Source organism: Condylura cristata, unplaced genomic scaffold (assembly GCF_000260355.1).
Source record: "Condylura cristata isolate star-nosed mole 26May11 unplaced genomic scaffold, ConCri1.0 scaffold00036, whole genome shotgun sequence".
In the NCBI taxonomy this organism is placed as follows: Eukaryota; Metazoa; Chordata; class Mammalia; order Eulipotyphla; family Talpidae; genus Condylura; species Condylura cristata.
Genome location: NW_004567137.1, coordinates 3,555,970 through 3,580,426, shown reverse-complemented (window position 1 = coordinate 3,580,426; position 24,457 = coordinate 3,555,970). Strand labels below are relative to the sequence as shown.

The following is a 24,457-nucleotide window of genomic DNA, read 5'->3' as shown; positions in this document are numbered from 1 at the left end:
GGACACAAAAACATTAATCTGAAAGGAAACCTGCACTCCTGTTTATTACTGCACTATGTACAGCGGGAAAGATATGGAAAGAGCCCAAACGCCCCCAAATAGATGAATGAATGGATCAAAAAGTTGTGCTATACGTATGCAATTGACTATTATCAGTGTTCAAAAAAGACAAATCCGTGCCACTTGTGACAACATGGATGGCATTGGAAGGGATTATGCCAGCTGAAACTGGTCAGAAGGAAAAAGATAAATGCCAGATGGTCTCATTTACATGTGGACTATAGAGAAACCAAACAAAAGGTTAAGAAAAAGTGAAACTAGCCGGCTGACCGTTGAGCTGAGGCGTACAGCAAAGGAGGGGGCAGAAGAGGAGAGGGGTAAACACAAGGGAATATGGTGACAGATCACAGGGATGTGGTGGTGGGGGAACTATGGGGACTACAGCGATGTAAGAAGAAGAAAATATATATATAAAATGGGGGAAAAGGCCTGTAGGTAGGGATGTCCGCCTAGTATACAGATGAAAAACAGACACAGGAGGGTTAAAGGACCAGCCCATGGCTCTTAAGAAGCTCAATTCTATGTTCATCTAAACAAGCTGCATCTCTCTCACAAATAGAGGCTTCCAGAGCCCCCACCCATGTCTGAACACTGCCAAGCTGTGTCTCTTACTCACCCACCACCTTTCAACCTCCCACACTTGCTTCATTCTTGGTTACTCTGGTATTGTGAGTTAGCCACTAAAAAACCTGATGCTCTTGTGTAAAGTGAATCTTGTCACTTCCAATAGAATAAGTTATTAGCTACGTGTTGGCACTATGTCTTTACCCTCTGCAATGATATTTTCAGACTGGATTTAGCCCACACACAGTGTGTGGCCCTCAGCTCAGGAGACAGCTCCCTCAACTCAGGAGACAGCTCTCAGGTCCGAAATTTCCAAACCCCACCACAATCACAGCTTAACTTTTTTTCCTCAGAGACTCCAGGTAGATTGGAGGAAGATTCATGGCCTTGTTTCTAACCACTTTCGTCTTACAGAGAGAGCCAGAAGTGTGGGAGTGTAATCATGCAGAAAGCAAAACCAAGAGACTGAACAGCCCAAGTCCAGGATCAGGGTGATGGTATATACACGACCTTCCAATTAATAACTTGGATAAAACATTTTTTTAAAGGAAACCATTAAAAGTTCCATCCTTCACCATACAGTTGACTCCTTGGACCTGGTTTACCCCTCCCTCTTTTGTGATAGCAATTAATTGGTCTTATAGTCTTAAGAGTTTGTTTTTGTTTTACTTAGTTCACTTAGTTGTTTGGTTTCTCTATAAACCACATATAAGTGAAATCTTGGGGTGTTTGGCTTTGTGTGACTTATCTCACTAGGCATAATACTCTAGAGCCATCCATGTTCTTGGAAATGGAAGGATTTCTTTTGTTTTAGCTGAGTAGTACTCCATTATGTATATATAACCACAACTCTTCTATCTAATCTGTCAATGGGAATTTAGATTGTTCCCAGCTCTTGGGCTATTGTGAACATGGGGTGCATGTATTGCTTCAAATTAGTGTTCCTGTATTTTGGGGTACATGCCAGAGGTGTGATAACTGAATTGTACAGAATTTGTATTACTTGCAGAATCTCCATACTGCCTTCCCTGGTGGTTCACCGGTTTAGAGCCCCACCAAGTATTAAAGGGTTCCCTTCTTCCATCTTTAATACCACCTGTCGTTTCTTGTCTTTTGGGTAATGGCATTCTTACAGGGGTGAGGTGACATTTAGTGCTGTTTTAAATTTCATTTTCCTAATAATAAGAGAAGATGTACAGTTTTCATGTCCTTGTTGGCCATCTGTGGTTCATATGGGAGATGTGTCTATTTAGATCTTCTGCCCATGTCTTTCTTGGAATAATTTTGAATTTTTGATAGGGATTGCATTGAATGTGCATACTGCTTTATGTAATATGGCCATATTAATAATAACTCTTACAGTTCATGAGCATGGACTACCCATTCCTTCGTGTCTTCTTCCATTTCTTTCAACAATATTTCAGTATGTTTCAGTATGCAGGTCTTTGCACTTTGGCTAAATTTATTCCCAACTAATTTAATTCTTTTTGATGTTACTGTAAATGGGATTGCTTTCCTGATTCCCCTTTCTTCTAGTTTGCATGTGAAATGCGATATACTTTTGTATTAGGTCTGCCAGCTCCCACTTTAGAGAGAGCAAAAATTTGACCATGTCAAAACTCCAGTGACAATTGTTTCCAGTTTTTAATATAAAACAAACATTAACATAATCATAATTTGAGGTATAAAAACATTTTAAGTATTAGGACTTTCAGAATTCTAGAACTAGGATAGAAGACTTTGGAAACCACTCAGGTTTCTCATTATAAATGAGGGTTCAGTATACATGGAAGTCGTCTCTTGTCAAAGTCCCAAGTGGAACCAAATCACAGGCCTTTAATGTCACAACTTCAGACCCAGATATCTAGACAAAAACCGAGTAATTATCTCTATCACTTTACAGGTATCTGTGCACATCCCTGAACTGACTTTTTAGATTTCAGACTCAGGTAAAGTGGGGCTATTTATTCCAATTGTATTTGAAAAGCTAATCAGTAACTGTGCATAGTAACATCATTTGGAAACCTCTAGGAGTTAGCCATGACAGACTCCAGTGCAGAGGGAGATATAGGGAGCCAGGGTGTGGTTCATAGCGGGACTTCTTCAGGCATCAGGAAAAATGTCAATGTGACTTCATGATCTAACAGGCAGAAGTCTAAGACACACTATGGGGGTAACACAGACTCTGGTTGTGGCTTACATGGCACAGCCCAGAAAAAGGCGAAGCCACCCATGCCCCCAGGTAAACACAGAAGCCAGTTAGATGAGACTTGTGGTTGTATCTACTTGCTCTCGCTCCCTTCCACAATAGCTGGCCCCCAGCTCCTGACTGGGACATCCTGATAGCATCACACTGCACCTCTCTGTGGTACAGGGCACCGAAAATCACTTGGAAAAGTCAAATGGACCCAGTGGTGCAAACAAATCAGAAATTGAAGTGAATACCTCACTTGGGTTTAATGAAGGATTCAATGCCCTGTGGTCTCGAGTTTCAGTCAGGCTGCAAGAAGTTCTCTGCCCAGCCCTCCTGGTGGTGATGCTCACTCTGTGTCAAGTCAAGGTGACCTGGTTAGGACCCAAGCAGGGAACTGCAGCAGGCCATGCCTTCTACTTTCCTCCTCCATCGACAGAGGCAGTGAGCGTATATGGAGCAGATAACAGTGAATGTTGCTGATTCCCTAAGAGGACCCTGCAGGATGGGTGAAGGGGGTGAACACCAAAAAGTTTATGAAGGTTTGGAGTCTGCGAAGTCACCTTTTAAGTTAGCTGTGTTATTTCAGGGAGCCAAATATGTTAAGTGGATGTGGGGTGATAAAACGTGGATTGAGTGATAAACCTGAGCTAGACACTGTGTCAAACACCGGGATATGTGGGATTTTGTTTCATCCATACTGCTGTTCTAGAAAAGTATGTTATCCCCCACATACAGATGAGGAAGCAGACCAAACAGCTGAGGTAACTTATCTCAGATGCTATCATTTTAAAACACTGGAATCGCTGCATCCTCATGAAAGCAACAGGATCCACTAATGTGACATTAAGTGACTGCTTTTTTAAATAAAAGTACAAAGCACTTTTGTAAAATTCGATTATGTTGCGGGAATTCCCTGCAATAAAACTAGCCCAAAATCCCATGAAATTGGCTTGCCTGATAATCTTACCTCATACAAGAATTGTGCTGAGCTTAACTGCCATCTTAACTAGTTCCTTCTGCTATGGCTAGGCTATGCTAGCCTATTAAAAACCATTTTCAGTCATGTGGCTTTATGGGACACAGTTCTCTTTCCCACAGCTTACATTTTGATGGCATCTGTTACTTTCTGGAAGAAAGCCAGAATTGCTGAGGAAAATGTATCTGTCCTAACAATGTGGACATTATTATTCCAGAAAGCCAGCTGAGAATTGTACAATATCTTACGGTAATGACTAGAACTGGGAAACAAGAATTTTCTTCAGCACAGCAGGAAGAAACCTTTTTATTAAGGTGATGAGAATCAGAGATGTGAACATCTCTTTATAAGTTTAAAATAAATGCCTTATGATAGGTCAGCCTTTCAAACGGCTTTCCATAAATGAAAAAAGAAAAGAAAAATCCAAACCATTTTGCTCTATACATGTGAGTTTGCCCCAGAATTCCACACTGAAACTTAGTAATCAGCCTTGGTCACAGGGTTGCCAGTGAGCAAAACACCTCTCAACGGTCAAAATCCTCTTTCTGAGTCCTCCTATGAGAATATTTTTCTCCTTATTTGTAGTTCCACTTTTTGAGTCAAATTTGGGTGGTAGGCTTTTGATGCCATCATCACCATCATTTAGTGTTATAAGCTCCCGGTCCTTCAGCCTAACGGTGTGCTTTCTCTGATGTACTCACTAACTAGAATTAAAATCTTCCTTGGAATCACCTTACCCCAATCTGTAATTTCAACTCAGTGACTTGCAAATCTTACTATCATTTAGCAAGTCTTTACCCAGTGTCTTTTATCTTAGCAGGCATTGTTCTATGCCCCTGGGATACCCCAGAGAACAAGCTATTGTGATCTTTTATTTATAATAATTTTTACATATTTTTGTGCATTTTTCCATCTCAGTTGCAATCCCCTTGGGTTTCCTATCACCAAATCACCCATGTGCCTTCACCATAGTCCAGTGCACTTCCCTCCCGCAATTGCAATCTTATGCATGGTAGCTCATCCTTCCTGGTGGATTGTGCCTGTGTGACTTCCTGTGGGCACTGCAGACGTATGGATTTACTTAAGATTGGTCGTATGTACTTGGACACCCAAGTCCAACTATACCAGACAGTGAGGCAAATTCTGATGATCACATCTCAGCTGATTCCTGTGGAGATGCTAGGACTTAGCTGAGTCCACTGCTCAACCCCTTACCCCTAGCTAAACCCAGACAGAGACCTCAGCCACCTTCCCTTCGCGCTGACAGATCCTCTAATCTTCTCCTGTCCACCCCCACCTCCACCCACAGGGCACTTCTAATAGCCCTCACCAATGATACTGGCTAACTGTCCTGTTCTTTTTTTTTTTTTTCCTTGGTGTTGGCCCCTGTGAGTCCATTTCTCACACAGCCATGGTTATCACTGAGGGGTTTCCCCTGGCTTTCAGGGTAAAGACAGGAACTTGAAATGCAAAGGGGTCTTGTGTTCTGGCCCCTGGCCATGCCACCTCCGGTCTTCCACAGCATCCTTCCCTGCACAGACTGACTGCTGCCTGCCTGCCCCATCTTCACCTACACAACTGACCTCAAGCACCCAGACTTGAGCTGTGAGACCTCCTCCCAGGTCCTCCAATCCACTGTGGGCTGCACCCCTGCATTTGACTGATGTCTCTTGTGACCCCAAAGCCTCCTACGGAATAACATCATGTACCTCAACCCTGAAGCCCAGGTAGCCCAGTGCCTGCAGCTGCACAAGCAGTCAGCCAGAGTTTGCTGGCTGAACAAATCTTCAACTGATGGAAAATGATTTATTAGTAGGCATTCTCAAGACATTTTAGACCCAACCCCCATGACTGCAGCTTAGAGATAGACTTTTAATTCCTTAAAATATCGGAAAAGCACACAAAGCTTTCCTTTTCCAAATAATGTTTTCTGATTTTACATTTTTTTCCCCGACCTTTTCTCCAACACTGGCATTTATATGATCTAAGTCCAATTTTACTTTATTCGTTACACTAGGAAAAGGTACCGATAGGGGCACAACCATGGACCTCGGTCCCAGAAAATCTCTTTGCTAAGCACCTTGTATACGTAATGAGCTTCCCTGGTCATTTACATAAGTTGGGCATAATAAATGGCATGCCAACCTGCTGGGTCAGGTCATAAACCTAGTTCATTTAAGCTCTCTTTCTCTGTTTACTGTTTCCCTTAAGATACATACTTTACCTGGAATATATCCCCCCACACTCCTTTAAAAGTGTTGCTCGCTGCCTCATCTGCTTTGTGCTGTGCTCTCCCGTGTCTCCACACAGATAGGCCCGTCCCATCATCTGGCCTCCATGTCTTACCCATTTTGTTGAATGAATCTATGCTGAGTGCCTACTCTGGGAGTTAAATTAGTTGCTGGAAATGCAGCAGTGGAGAGCAGCACATCAAGAAGTTTCAAAACAATGTTAGGTCAGATCAGTAAACTGCTCTAATGGATAACAGGATAAAAAGTGACTGGATCTGGGTGTCAGGGAGGTGCCAAACACTACAAGTGCTAGAGACAACATTTGCAAACAGAAGGCAGTAGAAAGCCAAGCCCTGCCGGGAAAAAATGCGACATTTTCCTGAAAGAGAAAAGGGTCAGTGTGCTGGAACTATAATTGGCTAAGGAAAGTAGGATAAAATTAGATGGTAAGTGGGTAAGCACCAGACAGCATAAGGGGCCACAGAAGAGAGTTAGGAAGTTATTCTAAGAAATACTTGAAGTTCACTTTAATTGACGGTAATTTTTTAAAATTGCATTCACATTGGTTTACAACAGTGTAAGTTTCAGGTATACAAATTCACACTTCGATAACTGTAGATGGTACACCTGCCCACCACTTAAACTCTAGTTATATCCACCAGTGAATCAATCCTTAAATGCACTTCCCCTCTGGTAACCACCATTCTATTGTCAAATTCTAAGGTTAGTTTTGGGTTTTGTTTTTCTTGTTTATTTGCTTTCATTTCTTTATGTTCTATAGATAAATGAAGTCATAATGTATTAGTCTTTCTCCTGATTAATTTCACCTAGTATAAGCCCTTCAAGTTCCACCCTTGATACAAATGACAACATTCTACCTTTTTATGCCCGGATACTATTCCATTAGATAGATACACACCACCTCTTCTTTATTCACTCACCCATGAAAGCACCTGGGCCCTTCCTATATCTTGGCCATTTATGAATAGTGCTACCATGAACCTAAAGGGTTTTTTTAAGTTAGAGTTTTCATATTCCTTAGGTAAATACAAGTAAAGCTGGTGAATCATCTCATAGCACTATTATTAATTTTTGAGGCACCTTCATACAGTTCTCTAACAGTTTCACTAATTTACATTTTTACCAACAGTGTACCACATCCAGGCCAGCAGTTATTGTTTCTTGACTTATTGATAATGCCCACTCTAAATGTGGTAAAATAAAATCTCAGTGTGCTTTTGTTTGCATTTCCCTAATGATGAAGAACATCTTATATACACCTGTATGCCTTTTTGGTGAAATGTCTATTAAACTCCTTTTTAAAAAACTAGGTTGTATCTATGCTTTTATGTTGCTGAATTTTGTGAGTTGTTTATATATTTTAGACATCAATCCTTTGCTGGTAAGAGCTTTACAAATACCTTCTCCCACTCAGTAGAAGCCTTTTCATTGTAATGATTTTTTGTTTGTTGTTGTGCAGAAGCTTTTGTCTGCACAGGTTTTCCTGGCTCCGTTGTAACACTAGCTTCCTTAGTTGTACACTATCCTCATATGTGAGTTTATTTCTGGGTTCTCAATTATATTTCATTGATCTGTGTTCTGTCTTTATTCAAGTACCATACTGCTTTGGTTACTATTGCTTTGGTATAGCTTGAAGTTAGAGCATAACATTTCCATTTTTGTTCTTTTTTTACTCAGAATTATTTTGGCTATTTGGGATCTTCTGTAGTACCATAAATTTTAGGTTTTTGGGCTCTATGTCAGTCTGTGAAGAATGTCGTTGGGGTTCTAATAAGGATTGCACATACTGCTTTAGGCAGAACGACCACTTTAAAATGTTGATTTTCTCAATACTGAATATGACTATTTCTTTTTCAATTCTTTCAACAGTATCTCATAGTTTTCAGTGTACATGTCATTCACTTTTGTTTTAATTTATTCTAGGCATTTTATTCTTTTAATATAATCATAAATGTTGTTTTTTTCACTTTCTGCTAGTTCACTGTTTGCATACAGAAATGCAGCAATTTTTATGTTGATTTTATAGTCTGCTACACTATAAATATTTGCTGTTTTTTTTAAAGATATATTTATGCATACAAAACTGGGGTACAGGCAAGAGGTGTGGGGGCAGTGAGAGGATTCAACAGAGAGAGTGGGGAGAGAAAAGACAGATCAACTAAGTACACTGCTGAGGGGAGCAGCGGGTGGGTCAAGAGAGTTCTGCCGCACTAGGTGGTCACCTCCGGGGCAGGCGGGAATTGAACTCATGCGGAAGTGGCTTTAGCCTCTCAGTGCAGTGCTTTAACCAGCCACGCCACCAGGGAAGGCCCATATTTGCTAAGTTTTTTAATGGAGTCTTCAGGGTTTTCTGTGTATATCATGTCACGTGCATATAGTGACACTTTTACTTCTTCCTTTCTAATCTGAGTACCTCTTCTTTATTTTCTTGTCTAGTGATCTGACCAGGACTTCCAATATCATGTTAAGCAATAGTGTTACAAGTGGATATCTTTGTCTTATTCCTGACTTGGGGGGTAAAAATCTAGTTTTTCACCATTAAGTATGTTAGGTATGAATCTGTAAAATACACTTTTCATTATATTGAGATTATTACTTTTATACCCAATTTGTTAGATCATAACTGCATGGCATGCTGAATCTTATTAGTAGAGGCTTGTGCTTCTATTGAGACAATCATGATTTTTCTCCTTTTGTTGATGTGATATATCACCTTAAAGGATTTGCATATGTTAAACCATGCTTACATCCCTAGTAATAACTTCCAATTGATCAAGTTGTATGATCGTCTCAATGCACAACTTAATTTGATTTATGGTTATTTTGTTGAGGATTTTTGCATCTATTTTCATCAGCAATACTGGATTGTAGACGTCTGAATTTCATACCATAGTAATAGTGCCCTCATACATGGAATTAGGAAGTGTTCCTTCCTCTTTGATATTTTTGGAGAATTTGAGAAGAATGAGTATTAGATCATCTTTGGTAGACTTCATGACACCTCCTGCTCCTGGGCTTTGTTTGCTGAGGCATTTTGATTACTATTTCAATTTCTATAGTTGTGAACTGTCCATATTTTTAGTTAATTCATTATTGAATCTTGGGAATTTGTAGAATAGTAGGAATTTACGAATTTCTTGCCGGTCATCCAGTTTGTTGGGTATAAATGCTTGTAGTAGTCAGTAATGACCTTTGTGTTATCATTTCAGATTTTGAATCTTTCCTTTCCTCAGTCTAGCCAGCGGTTTGTCATTTTTTTTTTGTTGTTGTTTTTTAATAGCTCCTTGTTTCCTTGACATCTTCGATTATCTTTTTTGGTTACTTCCTAAGAAGCTGATGATGAAGAAGATGACAGTGGAGAAGGCATACAGCAGGGTCATGGTGCACTTCAACACAAGGTAGGGCCTGGGGCTTAGCCGCCACGTGGGTGGATCGTGGCCTGGATGGAGGCCAGATGCCCTCTACGGAGCCCGTGGAGAAATCCACTAATGGACTTTGTGTTCTTCTTTGCCTAGTTCCTTTAAGCTTGATTAGTTTACTTGTGATTTTTTTTGTTGCTGTTGTTGCTTCTTGAGGTAGTTTACTTGTGATTTTTTTGTTGTTGTTGCTTCTTGAGGTAAGCCAGTACTCCTATATGCTTACCTCTCATTACCACTTTTGCTGTATTTGAAAGATTTTGGTATGCAGTGATTTCATTTTCATTTGTCTCCACATATATTTTGCTTTTCCCTTTGATTTCTTTGAGGACCCAATAGCTGTTCAGTAGCATGCTAGTTGATCTCTCTAGTTTGTCCAGCTCTTTTACTTTTTAATTTTATACCACTGTGATGGGAAAGGATACTTGATTTGCATTTCTCTCATTTATTAAGAGTTGCTTTATATTGCAACATGTGATCTATCCTTGAGAATGCTCCATGTACAGTGAAAAGATGTGTATTCTACTACTTTTCGATACAATGATTAGCGTGTATCCATATGTCATCTGGTGTAATTTGTCATTTCATACTTATACTTTCTTGATGATTTTCAGCTATCCATTGGGTGTTAAAATCCCTTACTATTCTTATATTGCTGTAATTTTTTCTTTTTAATTAAGTAGATGTTTAATATATTTTGTTACCCCTATGTTTAGTGTATATTAATGACCATTATATCTTTCTTATAAATGTAACCCTCGATCATTACTTAATGTCATTCTTAATTTATTATTATAATCTGCTTTCAAGTCTGTTTTGTCTGATCTGAAATAATTGCATTCATTTTCCTTTCAACCTCATTTGCATGGAATATTTTTAACATCCCTTTCAGTCTGCATGTCCTTATCTACAAAACGAGGTTCTGATAAGCAGAATTTAATTGTGTCTTGATTGCATATGTATAAAGATTATTATATAAGATATGTTTTTGTGTGTGTGTGTGTAGTCACTTTGCTAGTCGATTTCTGGTTCTTTTTATAGTTCTTCTCTGTTCCTTTCTTTCCCTCTTTCCCCTGAGATTTGATGCTTTTAATGTTGTATTTAGGTCCTTTTTCATTTTCTTTTATGTTCTTACTGCAAGTTTTGACCTTATAGTTATTTTGAGGTTTAGATATAAGATTTTGTGCATATACTCTTTCATTTTGAGTTGTTAACTATTTGTATTTCAACACGTTCCAATGCATTTTTGTTCTCCCTGAGGTATTTTTTATATTTTGCATTACATATTTATGTTGTAATTTGCTTGACTTAATTGTGCAGCCTATACTATTATTTGATGTTTGACTGTTGTTCTATAGGTGACTGGTCAACTACTTTTTCTGTGAATTTATCTTTTCCAGTGAGCTTTCTCTCTTCCCTAAGTTTCTTGCTTTTAATTAGAGGCTTTTCTCTTCCATTTATGGAAGTCCCTTTAACATTTTTTGCAGTACCTGTTTAGAGGTGATGAATTTCATTAGCTTTTATTTGTCTAGAATGCTCTTATTTTCTTCTTTAAATCTGAATGACAACTTTGCTCAGCATTGAAATTTTTTATTCAATATTCAACTCAGTTGAACATTTTTATCTGTCAGCACTTTAAGTATGTCATGACACTCATCTGGCCTGAAAGATTTCTGAAAAGCTTGCTAATAGCTGATTGGTTTCACTTGTATATTAAACACTATTACTTTCTTTCTGTTTTTAAGACCCCCCCTTTTTTTTGGTTAATTTTTACCATTTTGGTGAGGATGTCTATTGGCATGGGTATCTTTGGGTACCTCTATTTGGAAATTAAACTTCCTATACTGAATGCTTCCTCCCCCAGATTTGGGGTGTTTACAATGCTTGTTTCCTCAAACATTTTTTCTCTCTCCTCCCTCTGGGACCTGTATAACAGGTGCAGTATTTCCACTTGATGTTGAACTAGAGGTCTTTTAGGGTTACATTGCTGGGCTGCCAGCTCACTCCTCTGCTTCATCCAGACTATTGTGGATCCCGCTGTTGCATTTTCTGGCTCCATTGTTGTAGTCAGCTCTGCAACTTCTGCCTGAGTCCCTTAACTTTTCCAATTCACTTATTTTTATCCCTCCCGAGATTGGTGAGAATCTTTGTAACCATTACTTTGAATTCTTCATCAAGGAGTTTGTCCATCTCCATTTTCTGGACTCATCCCCTTCACCCCCTGCTCTTGTTTGGAGCATGTTCATCTACTTCCCCATTTTGCTTGATTCTCTGTACTTGCATCCATATTTTAGACAATTCTGTTACCTATCCTAGTCTTGAGGGTTTGTTCTTAGACAGGCGATGTCATGTGGAGTCTACAGTACAGCCCTACTGGATATCAAGCTAGTTGCTCAGCGTGTGTCCCCTTGGTATACCTTACCCATTTTCTGTTGTGCAGTGGGCAGAGCTGTCAGCTGGTCAAGCGGTGGTGTGTTGGTCCTGGCTGCTGCCCTTGACTTTGTGCGAACTGGGTGGTACTCTGTTTGCGGCTTTGGCAATAGGCTGTCCCCACTCCCAGTGACAATGTACAGCACTAAGTGCAGGTGGACGGAGCTGTGACACATGCTCTTGTGGCACACTCCTTTTCTAGTTGGTGGGATGTGCTCACTAGAATGCATCTCGTTTGCTTGCTGGGTGTGAAGTATGATCCGTTACATGGTGGCTAGGCCGCTTTGTCAGTAGTAAATAAATTAGTTAGGCAATGGCAGCCATAACACCTGCTACTGCCATAGACTTGGCTTTGAGAGATGCTCTGACACAACTAGGTACCTGTAGTGATGGCATGTGGGACTGGTAGCAGGGGCCTGTCCATGGTACTGGCAACGGGGTAGGTAGGCCACAGAGGCTGCTGATGGCCTGGTCCGTTAGCTGGTTGTCGGGGGAGGCGGGGTGGAGGGCAGGTAGCACACTCTCTGGTAGGGAGGTGCAGCTAGCAAGGAGGTGCAGCTGGCAGAGACTGGGCTGGCTTATTTTAAGGATGGAGTGTCTTGATTAAAGCCACTTAGCTCTTAGGTAACTGGGGCTACTTTGTAGACATGAGTGGAGTTCTTGTCAGGGTTTATTCTCAGGTGGGCTATTTGGAGGGTGCCCATTATTGCTGGTAGTAGCCAGGCTGAGAAAAGCACCACCCATGATTCATCCCTAAAGTGTCTGCTTCTTGGACCAATGCTGTCAGGATGGTGTCTGGGACTCCTCCACCCATCGGTTGGTGTATTGAGTGTGCTGCATCCCAGGTAGAACCAGTGCATGTGGCCATTTTACAGTCTGGTTCTTGGTCTTCCTTTCCCTTGTTACTCCTGTGCTCAAGTCTCTCAGGCTCTCAGTGCAGGTTTCTAGGGGCTTGGTTTTGGTATTATGGATTGTAAGGTTGGGGTCCTAGGTTCTGGACCCTACCTGAGAGATCTCTTCCTGATTGTATCTAACTCTCTGCCCCTGGAGGGGATAGAAGTCCCCTTAGTGACAGTGTCTCTCCGTCTCTCCTATCTGGTGCTACCTCTCAGTTACCTGCGGTGGCAGCTCTATTTGTGTGGATTTTAGGTCTACTTGTGGAGAGGTTCATCCCTATTTAGGTACAGCTTTGTTGTGTCTGTGGGAGGTGGTGGTAGAATTCTTCCTGTTCCTCCATCTTGAACCTGCCTTCTTTTCATGAAGGGTGTGATGCCTGTGTGTTAGAACATGTTTATTTTCAGATTTCTCCAGTGGCTGTGTCTATTAATCTCTCCCACCGCAGTTCTGCTTCACACTACAGTTCCTGAATATAGCTGGCCATTAAACTGTGGTTCAGTGAGGTCGGTCACAATATTTGACTTTGTTTCTCAGTGCCCCTGCCTAATGCTCCCCAGAAAATACTTGTCAAATTAAGTTGAAACACTGCTCCCCACCCCCCACCCAACCTGTCTTTCTTGCCTGTAATTGTAACAACTCAAGCTGAGACTTCCAGTCTTCGCAGGATGCTAGCTCTGAAGGGGTCCATTTTCCTTTTTAGAATTCCTCTTAGACCTTCCTGCTATTGTAGGGGTGTCAGCTGACTTCCTGTATCTAGGCCAGGTCCACTCCCTGCCCTGTGCATGTTTACAGTACCTGTTTGCAGAGCATGGGATTGCACTGAGTGGGCACAGAGGCCTACCCACTCTCATGGGGTCCCTGCTGCTAGCTTTGCAATGCCCCATACTGAATAGCTGCAGGATATTTACCGACCACTTGCATGTGGCTCGAGCAACATTGAGACAGCATCCCCTTGGAATGGCGTGTGGCGTTGGGCAACTTCCCAGTTCTGAGCCTCAGTTTTCCCATGCATAGGATGGGGACAGTAGTAACAGTTCTTCCTTGGGTTGTTACAGACTTTAAAAGAGGTCACTTCAAATACTTAGCACAGCACCTTGTGTGCGCAGTCAGTGTCCAGTGTCATCGGGTCAGTCCTGCTTTTGTCAGTTCGCATGATTTTATTTAATCCGCATAGCAACTCTGCAAGGAGAGTGTTATTCTATCCATGGCCAATATTTAGCTGGCACACAGAGTTTCGGCTGTACTCGTTGCTAAAAATACTGCAGTACTTCCTAGTTGCCAAATTAGTCACTGTCCCAAGCCCTCCAAGTCCCCCTTCCCCCTGTAACCCCACAGCCTTCTGCACCCAGGTTCTTTCCCTTGGATCCCTGCCTGTCCCCCACCCGCACCCCTGGCATCCCATCCACCCCACCCATTTCCAGCAACCACAAGGATGGCACCTGGCTCAGCGGGGAGCCTCAGGGTGCACGTTTAGCTGTTCCATTCTGAGCTGACTGGCTCATTCTGTGCTCATATATAGAAGTTCATCGCTGCACTGGGTACTTGGAAGTGCAGTGGGGATAAGTGAAGAAGCCAACCTTTTAAATGGAAATCCTCAACCATCCAACTCCAGAATTGAATGCCCAAGGTTATTTCTTCATGCTCAATTTCTTCTTTAAACACAGATTAGAAAAACTAATAAAAGTATTTGACCTCCTGGAACACCGAGGACATTCCCCATGACGCCAGCAGGTTCAGTGTGTGAAGACAGGTCAGAGTCGGTGCCGGTACCACCTGCATACATGAAAGTCATTTCCATGCCCCCTCCCCAGTCCCAGGCCCTCGCTCCGGCTGAGGTCTCACAACCTGAACACTGCAAACGTGAGTCTATGCAGTTACACCTTTGATGTAGTTCACATTTCTACCTCTATTTCACACACTAAAAAGAGGATTAGAAAGATGTTCACAAACTCACAAAAATGCAGTGACGCATGGATCTTACATATGAGTAGCAAAGAGGAAATGAGAACTGCTTAGAGGATAGATCTCACACCGATAGTGAAATTCAGAGCTGGGAACTAAAAAAGATCCCTTGGAAACTGAAGACACAAGTCTGCACTTAGGTTGAGGAAAGCAAAGATGATCTCTCCTTGATTATGCACGTTTATTCCATAATTGTACAGAACTCCCCCTCCCCCAGCTTGGCTTGCCTCAGAATGCAAACATTTAAAAAAGTGTCATTAAGTTCCAAAGCCTTTGAAATGCATCTTAAAGACTGAGCAGTCACATAATTGGCTTAATTAAGTCCGATTACACAATTAGCATAAACTAGAAATAATAGAATATGTAATTTCATAATTATGACACATAACAATAATGCCAAAATTAAGTTGGCAAATGGTGCCAACGCAGAAGGGTGCATATAAGTCTTCTTTTGTATGCCTAGACATCTCCACCCTCCAACATTTACCATTTGGAAATATGGCCCAAGCACACAGGATTCATTCTGAGCACCAGACACAGAAAGCAACATCCGGAAAATCCCCAGTTCTCTGCCCTCCTGATGCAGCTAACACAATGATTTCTATTTCGTTAGAGGACAAGGATGAGCCCTCTGGTTCTGAGATCATATTAGAGTACTGCAAGGCAGACTTCATGCTTGGGGTGAGGTCTGCTGGAAAGTGCTCAGCAGAGGTTTTGTGTGTCTGAAAGGGACAGGGCTTGAGAAGTGCCAGGAGAGAGATCAGGATTCCACAGCCTTGTCTCCCAGATCAGGCACTAACACAGCACTCTATTTGACTCACGCCTTAACCCTTCCTGCTGCATCTCTGTTTAAATGAGAAAAATAGTGGCATCTGACTAATGAGAAATTCTCGTTCCCAACTCCTGCAGCTGTTTTAGTGTGCTTTCTAGAAGTACATTCCTCTACCATAGGAATAAGAAGAAACCATTCAGTTGTCGATCACTCCTTCAATAACCCTTTAAGCTTCCCAAGGGAAGAGACTATTTCTTGTGTATCCTTCAATATCAAACTCACAGCCTACCCACTAGCATGCAGGAGGCACTCAGTGTTTGTCAAAGGGCTTTAAGTTTATATTGCAGATAGTACCTACTGCTGCTGCCATCCAACCCAAGAGCTGCTGGATTCTTGGCATGACCTTTATGCAGCTTAGTTATTTCTCCATCAAGACAATCACTATGTTAATAAATAACATGAGCTAAATTTTTCAAGCTGGTATCACCATGTTGTCTTGAAACCAGTATTCACTTAAATAAGTGGAAGAGTGAAGTAAAGAAATAGTCCCCTAAAGACCTTGGTCAGGGAAGGGTGCAGCCAGGGTCTGGGCTGGATCCCAGAACCACTAGGATATGTGGGGAGGTCACAGAGCCCACTCGCATGGCACCTGGGGCCCATCCCACTGTTCATCACATTAAGTCATAAATATACCCAAGGGCTCCCAGCTATCCCAGAAAACTAAAAATGAAGTCTTGAAAGTGTCTCCCCAGCTGTTAGTGAATCATCTAAAAGCTTGGATTGTTTTTCTGACGATTTCTATTTTGCTTGGTCCCCCTCAATCATCATCTTGTGAGCACCAGGAGAAACCAAAGGCTTGGCAAAGCCCGCGGCCTCGCCTCGCCTCGCCTCGCCTCGCCTCGCCTCGCCTCGCCTCGCCTCGCCTCTAGTTTATTAGCTTCCCTGTCATTACCTTTACTATCCCACCTCCTTCTCTCTCCCTTCTTGCTTTCTGTTCCCAACAAATACTACTTCAACATATCAGCTCTCTTATTGAAAACAAGGGTTTACTTGCCAGGAGAAAACATAACTGCAAATACCTTGCTCTGTTCACATATGCTCTAACAGCTCCCTGGAAGATGCTCTGTGTCAGTTAATTCAGTGTTCTCAGACACTGGATATTTACACAGCATGACTTAGGGTTTGAAGGTAGGAGTAAGAGTATTTTACATTTCTGTTAATAGTTGAGAGTTTTGATCTTGCAACTTGAGGCACGTAGAGATATAAATACATTTGCTATGATTCAAATCCCTAGAAGTGATCTATTAGCGTATTTACAAAGTATGCTTTAATACATACTGGTATAATCTTTATTCACATGATAAAAAGATAAAGATGAAGCATTGAGGTGACAAAAATAGAAAAAGGGAAGCAATAGCCCCCACACTCGCTTTATCCTTGTCTTCCCATGTCACCAAAAGGCAGGGGCCGATTTCTATGGGCCCAAGGCACAAATAAGATTTACTTAACAGGTACAGCAGACTTCAGATGCATTATCTTATGAAAGGAGGAATTTCCTCATGTTCTTTGGCATAACCCTTCAGCATAAATGCTACATCTATTAAGAATTTAAAAGCTCTTCCAAAGCCCTATCGATAAACAAGGCCCTAAGTCAACTTGCGAACTGGACTTGTTTGGAAGGACTTAGAGTAAAACTAGAACAGAGATGTCTGGGAAACTTCCTCCCTTTGAGATGGAGAAAGAAATAGTCAGAATGTAGATGCAGAAGCACTTCTATCTGCTCTGCGCTCTCCCCTGGAGGATTGTGATTACACGTACAGGAGCTTCACTAAGCTGGGAGTAACAGATGTTCTGAATTGGGGTCAACAGGTAGATTTTTAGATGTTTTCCCAAAAAAGCTAATTTCAGTAAGTGAGTAAGATGCCCCTTTGTTTACACCAGTCCTAAGTTTAGTATCTCGCTGTCGTGTCCTAGTCATGGAAATCAGGACAGTGCCTGTTTTCTGGGACGTTTCTGAACTGCGTGGACACGAAGGTGGCTTTTTGTGCAGAGATAAGGAATGAACACTTCATCCCTCAGGCCGGGCAGAATGGTGGTGAGTACGTGGGACACATACAAACTCAAGTACAAGTGCCTGGAAAATGCTGTGTTTACAGTTAAAGTTAGACAGGCCAGCCTGTTTTCAGTAGTCTGGACACTTGGTGATTTCCTTACTACAAAACTTCAAGGTTTTGCTTAATCTGTTTCTTCTGCTTTTTTTTTTTTGTATCAAATAGTTTTTTCCTTCCTCCTCTCTCTTCCTATTTCATTCTTTTTCTCTTGAGGTAATACATACAACTCTACACCTCAGCAACTGTATAAGCCACATTATACTCACACGAAAGACCTGGCTACCATCTACCACATTCAGTTCACCCACTCGACATGCTCTACCCACCTGCTCATCCTCCCTACCTCGAGAAGCCACTATTCTGTTGTTAAAATTTCAAGTTCGTTTGGATTTTTTGTTGTTGTTGACTTTGTTTTTTATATTCCAAATGAATGGAATTATACAGTAGTTGTCGCTCTCCTTATAACTTATCTTAGCAATCCCCTTCTGTTCCATCTATGTGGTTGCAAATAGCAGAATTTCACTTTTTTTTTTATAGTTGAGTAGTATTTCATTGTGTATTAAACCACATCTTTATCTAATCATTCATCACTGGGCACTTATGTTGCTCCAAATCTGGCTATGTGAAAAGTAATGCAATAAACATAGCCATTTATAATTCAAGAAAAATTTCATATTCATCAGATAAATAGCTAAAGGTGGGGTTGCTGGATCAAACAGTAGTTCTATGTTTTGGGGAATGTCTACATAATGATCCATGATGGCTGCTCCAATTTTCTTTCCTTCCAACAGTACATCACTTTCCTTTGTCTATACAGCCTCTCCATACTGGTTTCTTGGCTTTTTGAGAAAATTTTAATAGGTGTTAGTGTATCTTTGTGGTTTGGATTTGCACTTTGCTGATGCTAAGTGGTGAAGAACATCTCCTATGTCAGATGGCTATCCCTGTCTTTGCTGAAGTATCTATTTGGATCCTATGCCCATTTTAAAATTGGGTAGTATGTTGCCAAGTTGCATGAATTCATTACACAATTTGGATATTAACTCCTTCATTGATATATTGTTGCAAATGTCTTCTCCCACTTAGGAGGCTGCCTTTTCAATACTAATAATGGTCTCATTTACAGTGAAGAAGCTGTTTAATTTGATGTAGTTTCATTTATTTTTATTATTGTGATACTATGTAAGATTCAGGTGTACATCATTAAAAAATCAGCATGTGTAAATGCTACATTAAGTTCAACACTGAAAGCCCACTTTATCACTTACTCTGTGTACTTTGTTGTTTCAGGGCTTACATCCATTTGAATTATTTTTATGTATAGTGTTACATAGTAGTCTAGTTTCATTCTTTTGCTTGTGGCTGTCCAGTTTTCCCACTACATTTGTCGAAGAGATTTTTGTTGTTGTTGTTCCATTGTGCCTTCTTGGCTCCTTTGTTACAATTAGTTGTCCATATGTAGGTTGATTTCTCACTTGTATTCCATTAATCTATGTGACTTTCTATTCCAGTTACATGTTGTTTTCATTTCTGTTACTTGATAGCATAGTTGGAAGTGTAATATTCAGTTGTGTGTGACTCAGGGTCCTCGGTGATTCTGCATACGTTTCATGATTTTTGTTGCATAGTTGTACAGAATGTCATTGGGATGTTGACAGGGATTATACTGCATATGTACACTGCTTTAAATAATAGTTTAAAGATGTGAATTTTCCCCACCCAATCATTTCCATCTTTTTGAGTCTTTATTTTACCATGTTTCATAGTTTTCTGTGTGCAGGTCTTTCACTTGTGGTTAAATGTACTCCAAGGCATTAAATTCCTTTTGAAGTGACTGTAAATGAGATTGTTTTCCTGTGTGTTCTTTCTGCTCCATTCTTGTCTTTCTGTAGGCAAATAGTCATTTGCAATAAATAATTTGGATGCCTTTTAAAAATCTTTGTCTTGTCTGATTATTTTAATACCACTTTGAATAATGAATTGAGTTGACATTCCTTTCTTGTTCTTGATTTCAGAGGAAATAATTCTTGCTTTTCATCATTGAGTATGATATTGGACATGGATTGTTACATAACATGTGGCCTTAATGATATCACAGAAGGACATCAAATGCTTTTTCTGCATCTGTTAAAATGACTATGACTTCTGTACTTCTGGTTGATTTGGCATTTCTTATTGCCTAATTTGCATATGTCGAGTCATCCTTGCACCCCTGGAATAAATCCCACTTGATCATGGTATATGATTTTTTTAATGTATTGTTAAATTTTTGCTTCTATATTCATCAGATTTCACCCTTAGCTTTTTCTTTTTCTCTTTCTTTTTGGTAAGGCCCTGGTCTGATTTCAGAATGGAGCTAAGGCTGGCTTTATAGGATGTGTTTTTTCCACTTTTTCTGTTTTTTTTTTTTGGAAAAACTTGAGAAAGATATTAATTCAGTAGTTGAGCTTTTGTTTGGGGGAAGACTTTTGATTACTGTTTCCATTTTGTTACTTATGATATATCTGTTCACATTTTCTATTTTTTCTTGATTCCTTTTCAGAATAGTGTAGGTTTCTAAGAATTTGTTCATTTCCTTTGAGAATTTGTTACCATGTAGTTGTTCATAATATTCTTGTGATCTTTTGTATTTCTGTAGTTTTCTAATTTCTCTGGCTATGTTTCTGCTTTTATTTAATGTTTTCTTTTTTTGTGAGCCTGGCTCAAAGTTTTATACTTTTCTTTCCCCCAAAGAACCAGTTCTTGGTTTCTTGAACTTTTTTTTTTAATCTCTTTCATGTATTCATTTGTAATTCTACTGTTTTTTGAATTGAAACAGTCTTTCCTCCTATTTTTTTTTTTGGTTGTGTTCTATGGGTTCTGACAAGTTATTTTCTTCATTCTCATTTCTCTCTCAGTATTTTTAAAATTTCACCTTTGATTTCCTTTTGACCCAATAGTTAGTTGTTCAGTAGCATATTTGTTTATGTGGCTTCCTCCTCTTTCCACTTTGGCTGATGTTTAGTTTCATATTTTATGCCTCTGAGATCCAAAATGATGTTTGATATGATTTCAGCCTTCATAAATTGAGACTTGTTTTGTATTCCAATATACAGTCTATCCTTCCCGCACACTTGAAAAGAATGTGTATCCTGTTGTTCCAGGGTGGTACTACATTCATCTCATCTAATTTGTCCTTAGGGCACTGTTTCCTTGTTGACTTTCTGCCTAGGTGGTCTGTGAATTGCTGTGAGTGGGGAGTAAACTACTTTAAGTAGTATAGTGTCTCTATTTATTTCTTTTAACATTTGCTCATGTGTTTGAGTGCACATATATTACTACATCTTATGTCTTCCCATTGTATTGATCCCTCTGTCATTATATAATGCCTATCTTTGTCCCTTGTTACCTTTCTGGCTGGAACACTATTTAATCTAATGTAATTATAGTGGCCTCTGCCTTTAAAAGTCTTCCATTGGCATGAAGTGCCATTTTCCTTTCCCTCATGTTAGGTCATTAGAGTTCATAAAGTGAGATTTTTGAAAACAGCCTATCCTTGGGTTTTGTCTTTATCCTGAGGACTTGCTAGTGCCATTTTGCCTTTTGTTTTCTAGATCTGTCAATCTGTGAGTTATGCAGCATTTTAGATGAAGAGGTAGAGGCTCAGATAGGCTCAATTAACCTTCTAAGATCACACAGCGAATTAGCGATGGAGCCAAGGTTGATCCCAGATACTTTTGGCTCTTAAAGCTCACTCTGCTGTCACACAATATCCCTCCTACTCTATGACTCTGCTTCCAATCTCACTAAAGAATCAACAAGTGTTCTTCTCTGACCAGTATTTCATCCCCCAAAAAGAGATTTTCTAAAACCAATACACCACATTCTCCATGTGAATGAGAGGTATCTTTGGATCATCTTGGCATCTTACCCCTCCCCCACTGCCACCCATATTCCCCAACCCTAATCACTTGCCAAACATTACCCTTGTCTTCATCTTTCCCTTCTTCAAACCAGCCACAACACCGGTGCCTACTGTCCTCAGTCACAATATTCCTTTAGTTAAAACCTTCAGTGACTTTCCATTTTTAATGAAATAACATCCAAACACAGACACTGGTTACTTAAAAGTCCAACCTAACTTTTCTTGTCCCCTCTTTCAGCACTTCCTTATATGTGTACTATGTCAATGAAAGTGGGCAATGAGCTATTCACTCAGTGTCTGCATTTTCAGACTGTGCCTTTTACAGAAATTGCTCTTATCCAGCAGAGGCACTGTCTGTACAAATTCTACACTGTCTTGCTATCTTGCCACTGCTCTCTCTCTCACACACACACACTCCCTCCATGCATCGAAGCCTCCGCAGATTGCCTTAGCAGAGATGTGTATCAGACTCTTCAGTATCGTCCCTGAAACCTTAATCTAAGGACATTATGAGAATCCAAGAAATTGACAAAAGGAACTCTGATAAAGTGTTTAAATGTCATGCTTCAATGTTTTCCCCATGGAAAGCAGAAACTATTTCACAGCAATGGGCTCTGAGCATCATGAGATCAAGCATGTATAAATAATAAATTCACTTTCTTAAAGTGATTATCATTCTTCCTAATTACAAAGGGTGAGAAGGCAGAAAAGCAAAGGGCAGAAAAGGAACATGAAAAGATCCTGCTCCACATTAAATGAAGAATGTAGAGAAAATAAACTAGGTGGTAAGTCAATACGAAAGGAAACATGAAAAATAACTACAAAAATTCGATTTACTAGTGCAGCTCTCTGATGGGCATATAGTGTCCTGTAAGGTAAACTACTACATTAGTAACGCATTACCATGCTGCTCCCCATTGAACCTCCTGCCCTCTGAGTCACGCTGAAGGGAAGGACAGGCAGCACACGGGGCCGCCCAGCTCCTGGGCACAGGAGCTGACCTGGTATTATGTAAGCCTTGCAGGGAGGGGTCTCGAGTCCTCTAAGGTCTCATTCTCAAGTAGTTAGTAGTTTTGTAGGATGAGTTTTTGAGAAAAGAGTCCAATACATGGCTCTGTTTATTATAAGAATGTAAATGAAATGCTGTCTCGTGGGAGCATGATACTCCCTCGTGGTGTATCATGTGAGAGTAAAGTTGTAATTTTGACTGTCCTGAAGTAAGTGAGTTTTAATCTTCTGTGAAATAGAAGGAATGTCAGACTATGGACAAGGATGCCCTCTGTGCAAGGCGACTGACCTTCGGGAATCCAAGCAAAGGCATCACAGCTGCGCTAAGTCTGGCCGAAAGCTCTCCACGAGGTGGGGCATTATATTCTTCCCAGACACAATTTAATTTCTTAAACTCTGGAATCTGAAACTCAGGGCATTTCTGTGTGGGAAGCTCCCGTTTGTTTTTGCCGATGGGTCAGTGCCCAATTGACAGGATGTGTGAGGTCAAAGGGTGAGAAGCAGGACGGAGGAGCCACAGGGCAGCTGCCTTCAGTGGCAGCACCTCACATGTCAACGTGGCCTGGGTTTGTCTCCGAGAAATCGGGCAGGGGCGACAAGGGACAGGTGCTCCAGTCCTGTCTACACGTGAACTAAAGGGCTGCTGGGAATTGCCAATTCCCCCGCACACCAGGGAGGAGAACGCGGGGGTGGACAACACACAACAGGCCCGCGAACCCCCCGCTGTGGCCACTCACCACAATCATCTGAGCCACGTAGCTTTCAGGTCCAGTGTACTCAGTCGGGTCTTTGACCTTCACCAGGACAAGGAAGTACAGATAGTGCCACATGTTGTGTTCTGACTTGATGTGCTCCTCAAATGAAACAGTTTTATTGTCGAACTTGTCCCTTTCGAGTCCTGCAAAACATAGGAAGCACTGAAGATGCAGCTTGTTGCTTCACCAGCACTTGTAAGGCATCACTTGTAAAGCATCCCAACAAAATGCAGTCACTGTGGGAAGAGAAATGCTTTCTGGAAGCATGTGCCATTAAAACACTAGGATTTAAGGTCCTCCCTTGTGGTGCAGTGGGTTAAAGTGCAGCGCTGCGTAGCTGGCCCTGGCTGCTTTGGCAAGTTTGATACCCGCCTAGGAGGTGAGCCTCATGGTGTTCCCCTCAGCAGTGTACTTTGTTGATCTGTCTGTTCTGCTCCCCTCTCTGGCTATGGTGAATCCTCTCACTACCCCTGTACTTCTGGCCTGTATCCCAGTTCTGTATGCATAAATAAGTAAATCTTAAAACAAAAAACACTAGGATTTAAAACATGGTGCACAAGGTAAAAAAGGCAACAGTTTTTGTCTATTGGAGATGTAACATTTCCATATAATTTAAAAGAGCCATATCCCAATCATTATGTTAAAATGAACTACAAGTCTAAGAAAGAAAAATCACAATGATTGTGCAAGAATACATAAACTTGCTAATCAAGACAGAAAAAATAAGTCATCTCTCCAGGAACATGGGTAAAAAGAGGGAAGGCAGCTGTGAGTTCCTCTTCGGAACCACTGGCCCCAACCAGGGCTGGGAACCCAGGACCTGTAGCTTGCGGGGGACAGGGGACAGGCATTGGGAGGAGAGGTCAGTTTGCTTGCTTTCCAGGGCACATTTTCAGCCCCTGGAAGGACACTGAAGAAAGGGTTCGAGTAGTCAGACTCTTTTCTCTCAAAGGCTGAGGAGTGAATGAAAGGAAATGGATGGAGATAGATGAAGGAAAACAATGATGGAAAATGAGTCAGACTGCCAAGAAAATGGGCTGTTCAGTCTGGTCTGGTTTTGCAGCTCAGATACTGGAGAAGAAACCAGGAAACAGAATTCCAACCCTGACTGCTCTTCTAAGCACACTAAGAAAAACCAAAACAATTCTGCCAATCA

The 24,457-nt window shown here is 41.0% G+C and overlaps 1 protein-coding gene across 1 annotated transcript in view; it reads right to left on the bottom strand.

Annotated features, from left to right (window-relative positions):
• The window catches only part of ITPR2 (inositol 1,4,5-trisphosphate receptor, type 2), a 450,179-nt gene that overhangs the window by 27,357 nt on the left and 398,365 nt on the right, over positions 1-24,457 (bottom strand). The window contains exon 55 of the mRNA XM_004693199.2: positions 23,284-23,444. Within this exon, the coding sequence (XP_004693256.1) occupies positions 23,284-23,444 (161 nt within the window). The remainder of the gene's footprint in view (positions 1-23,283; positions 23,445-24,457) is intronic.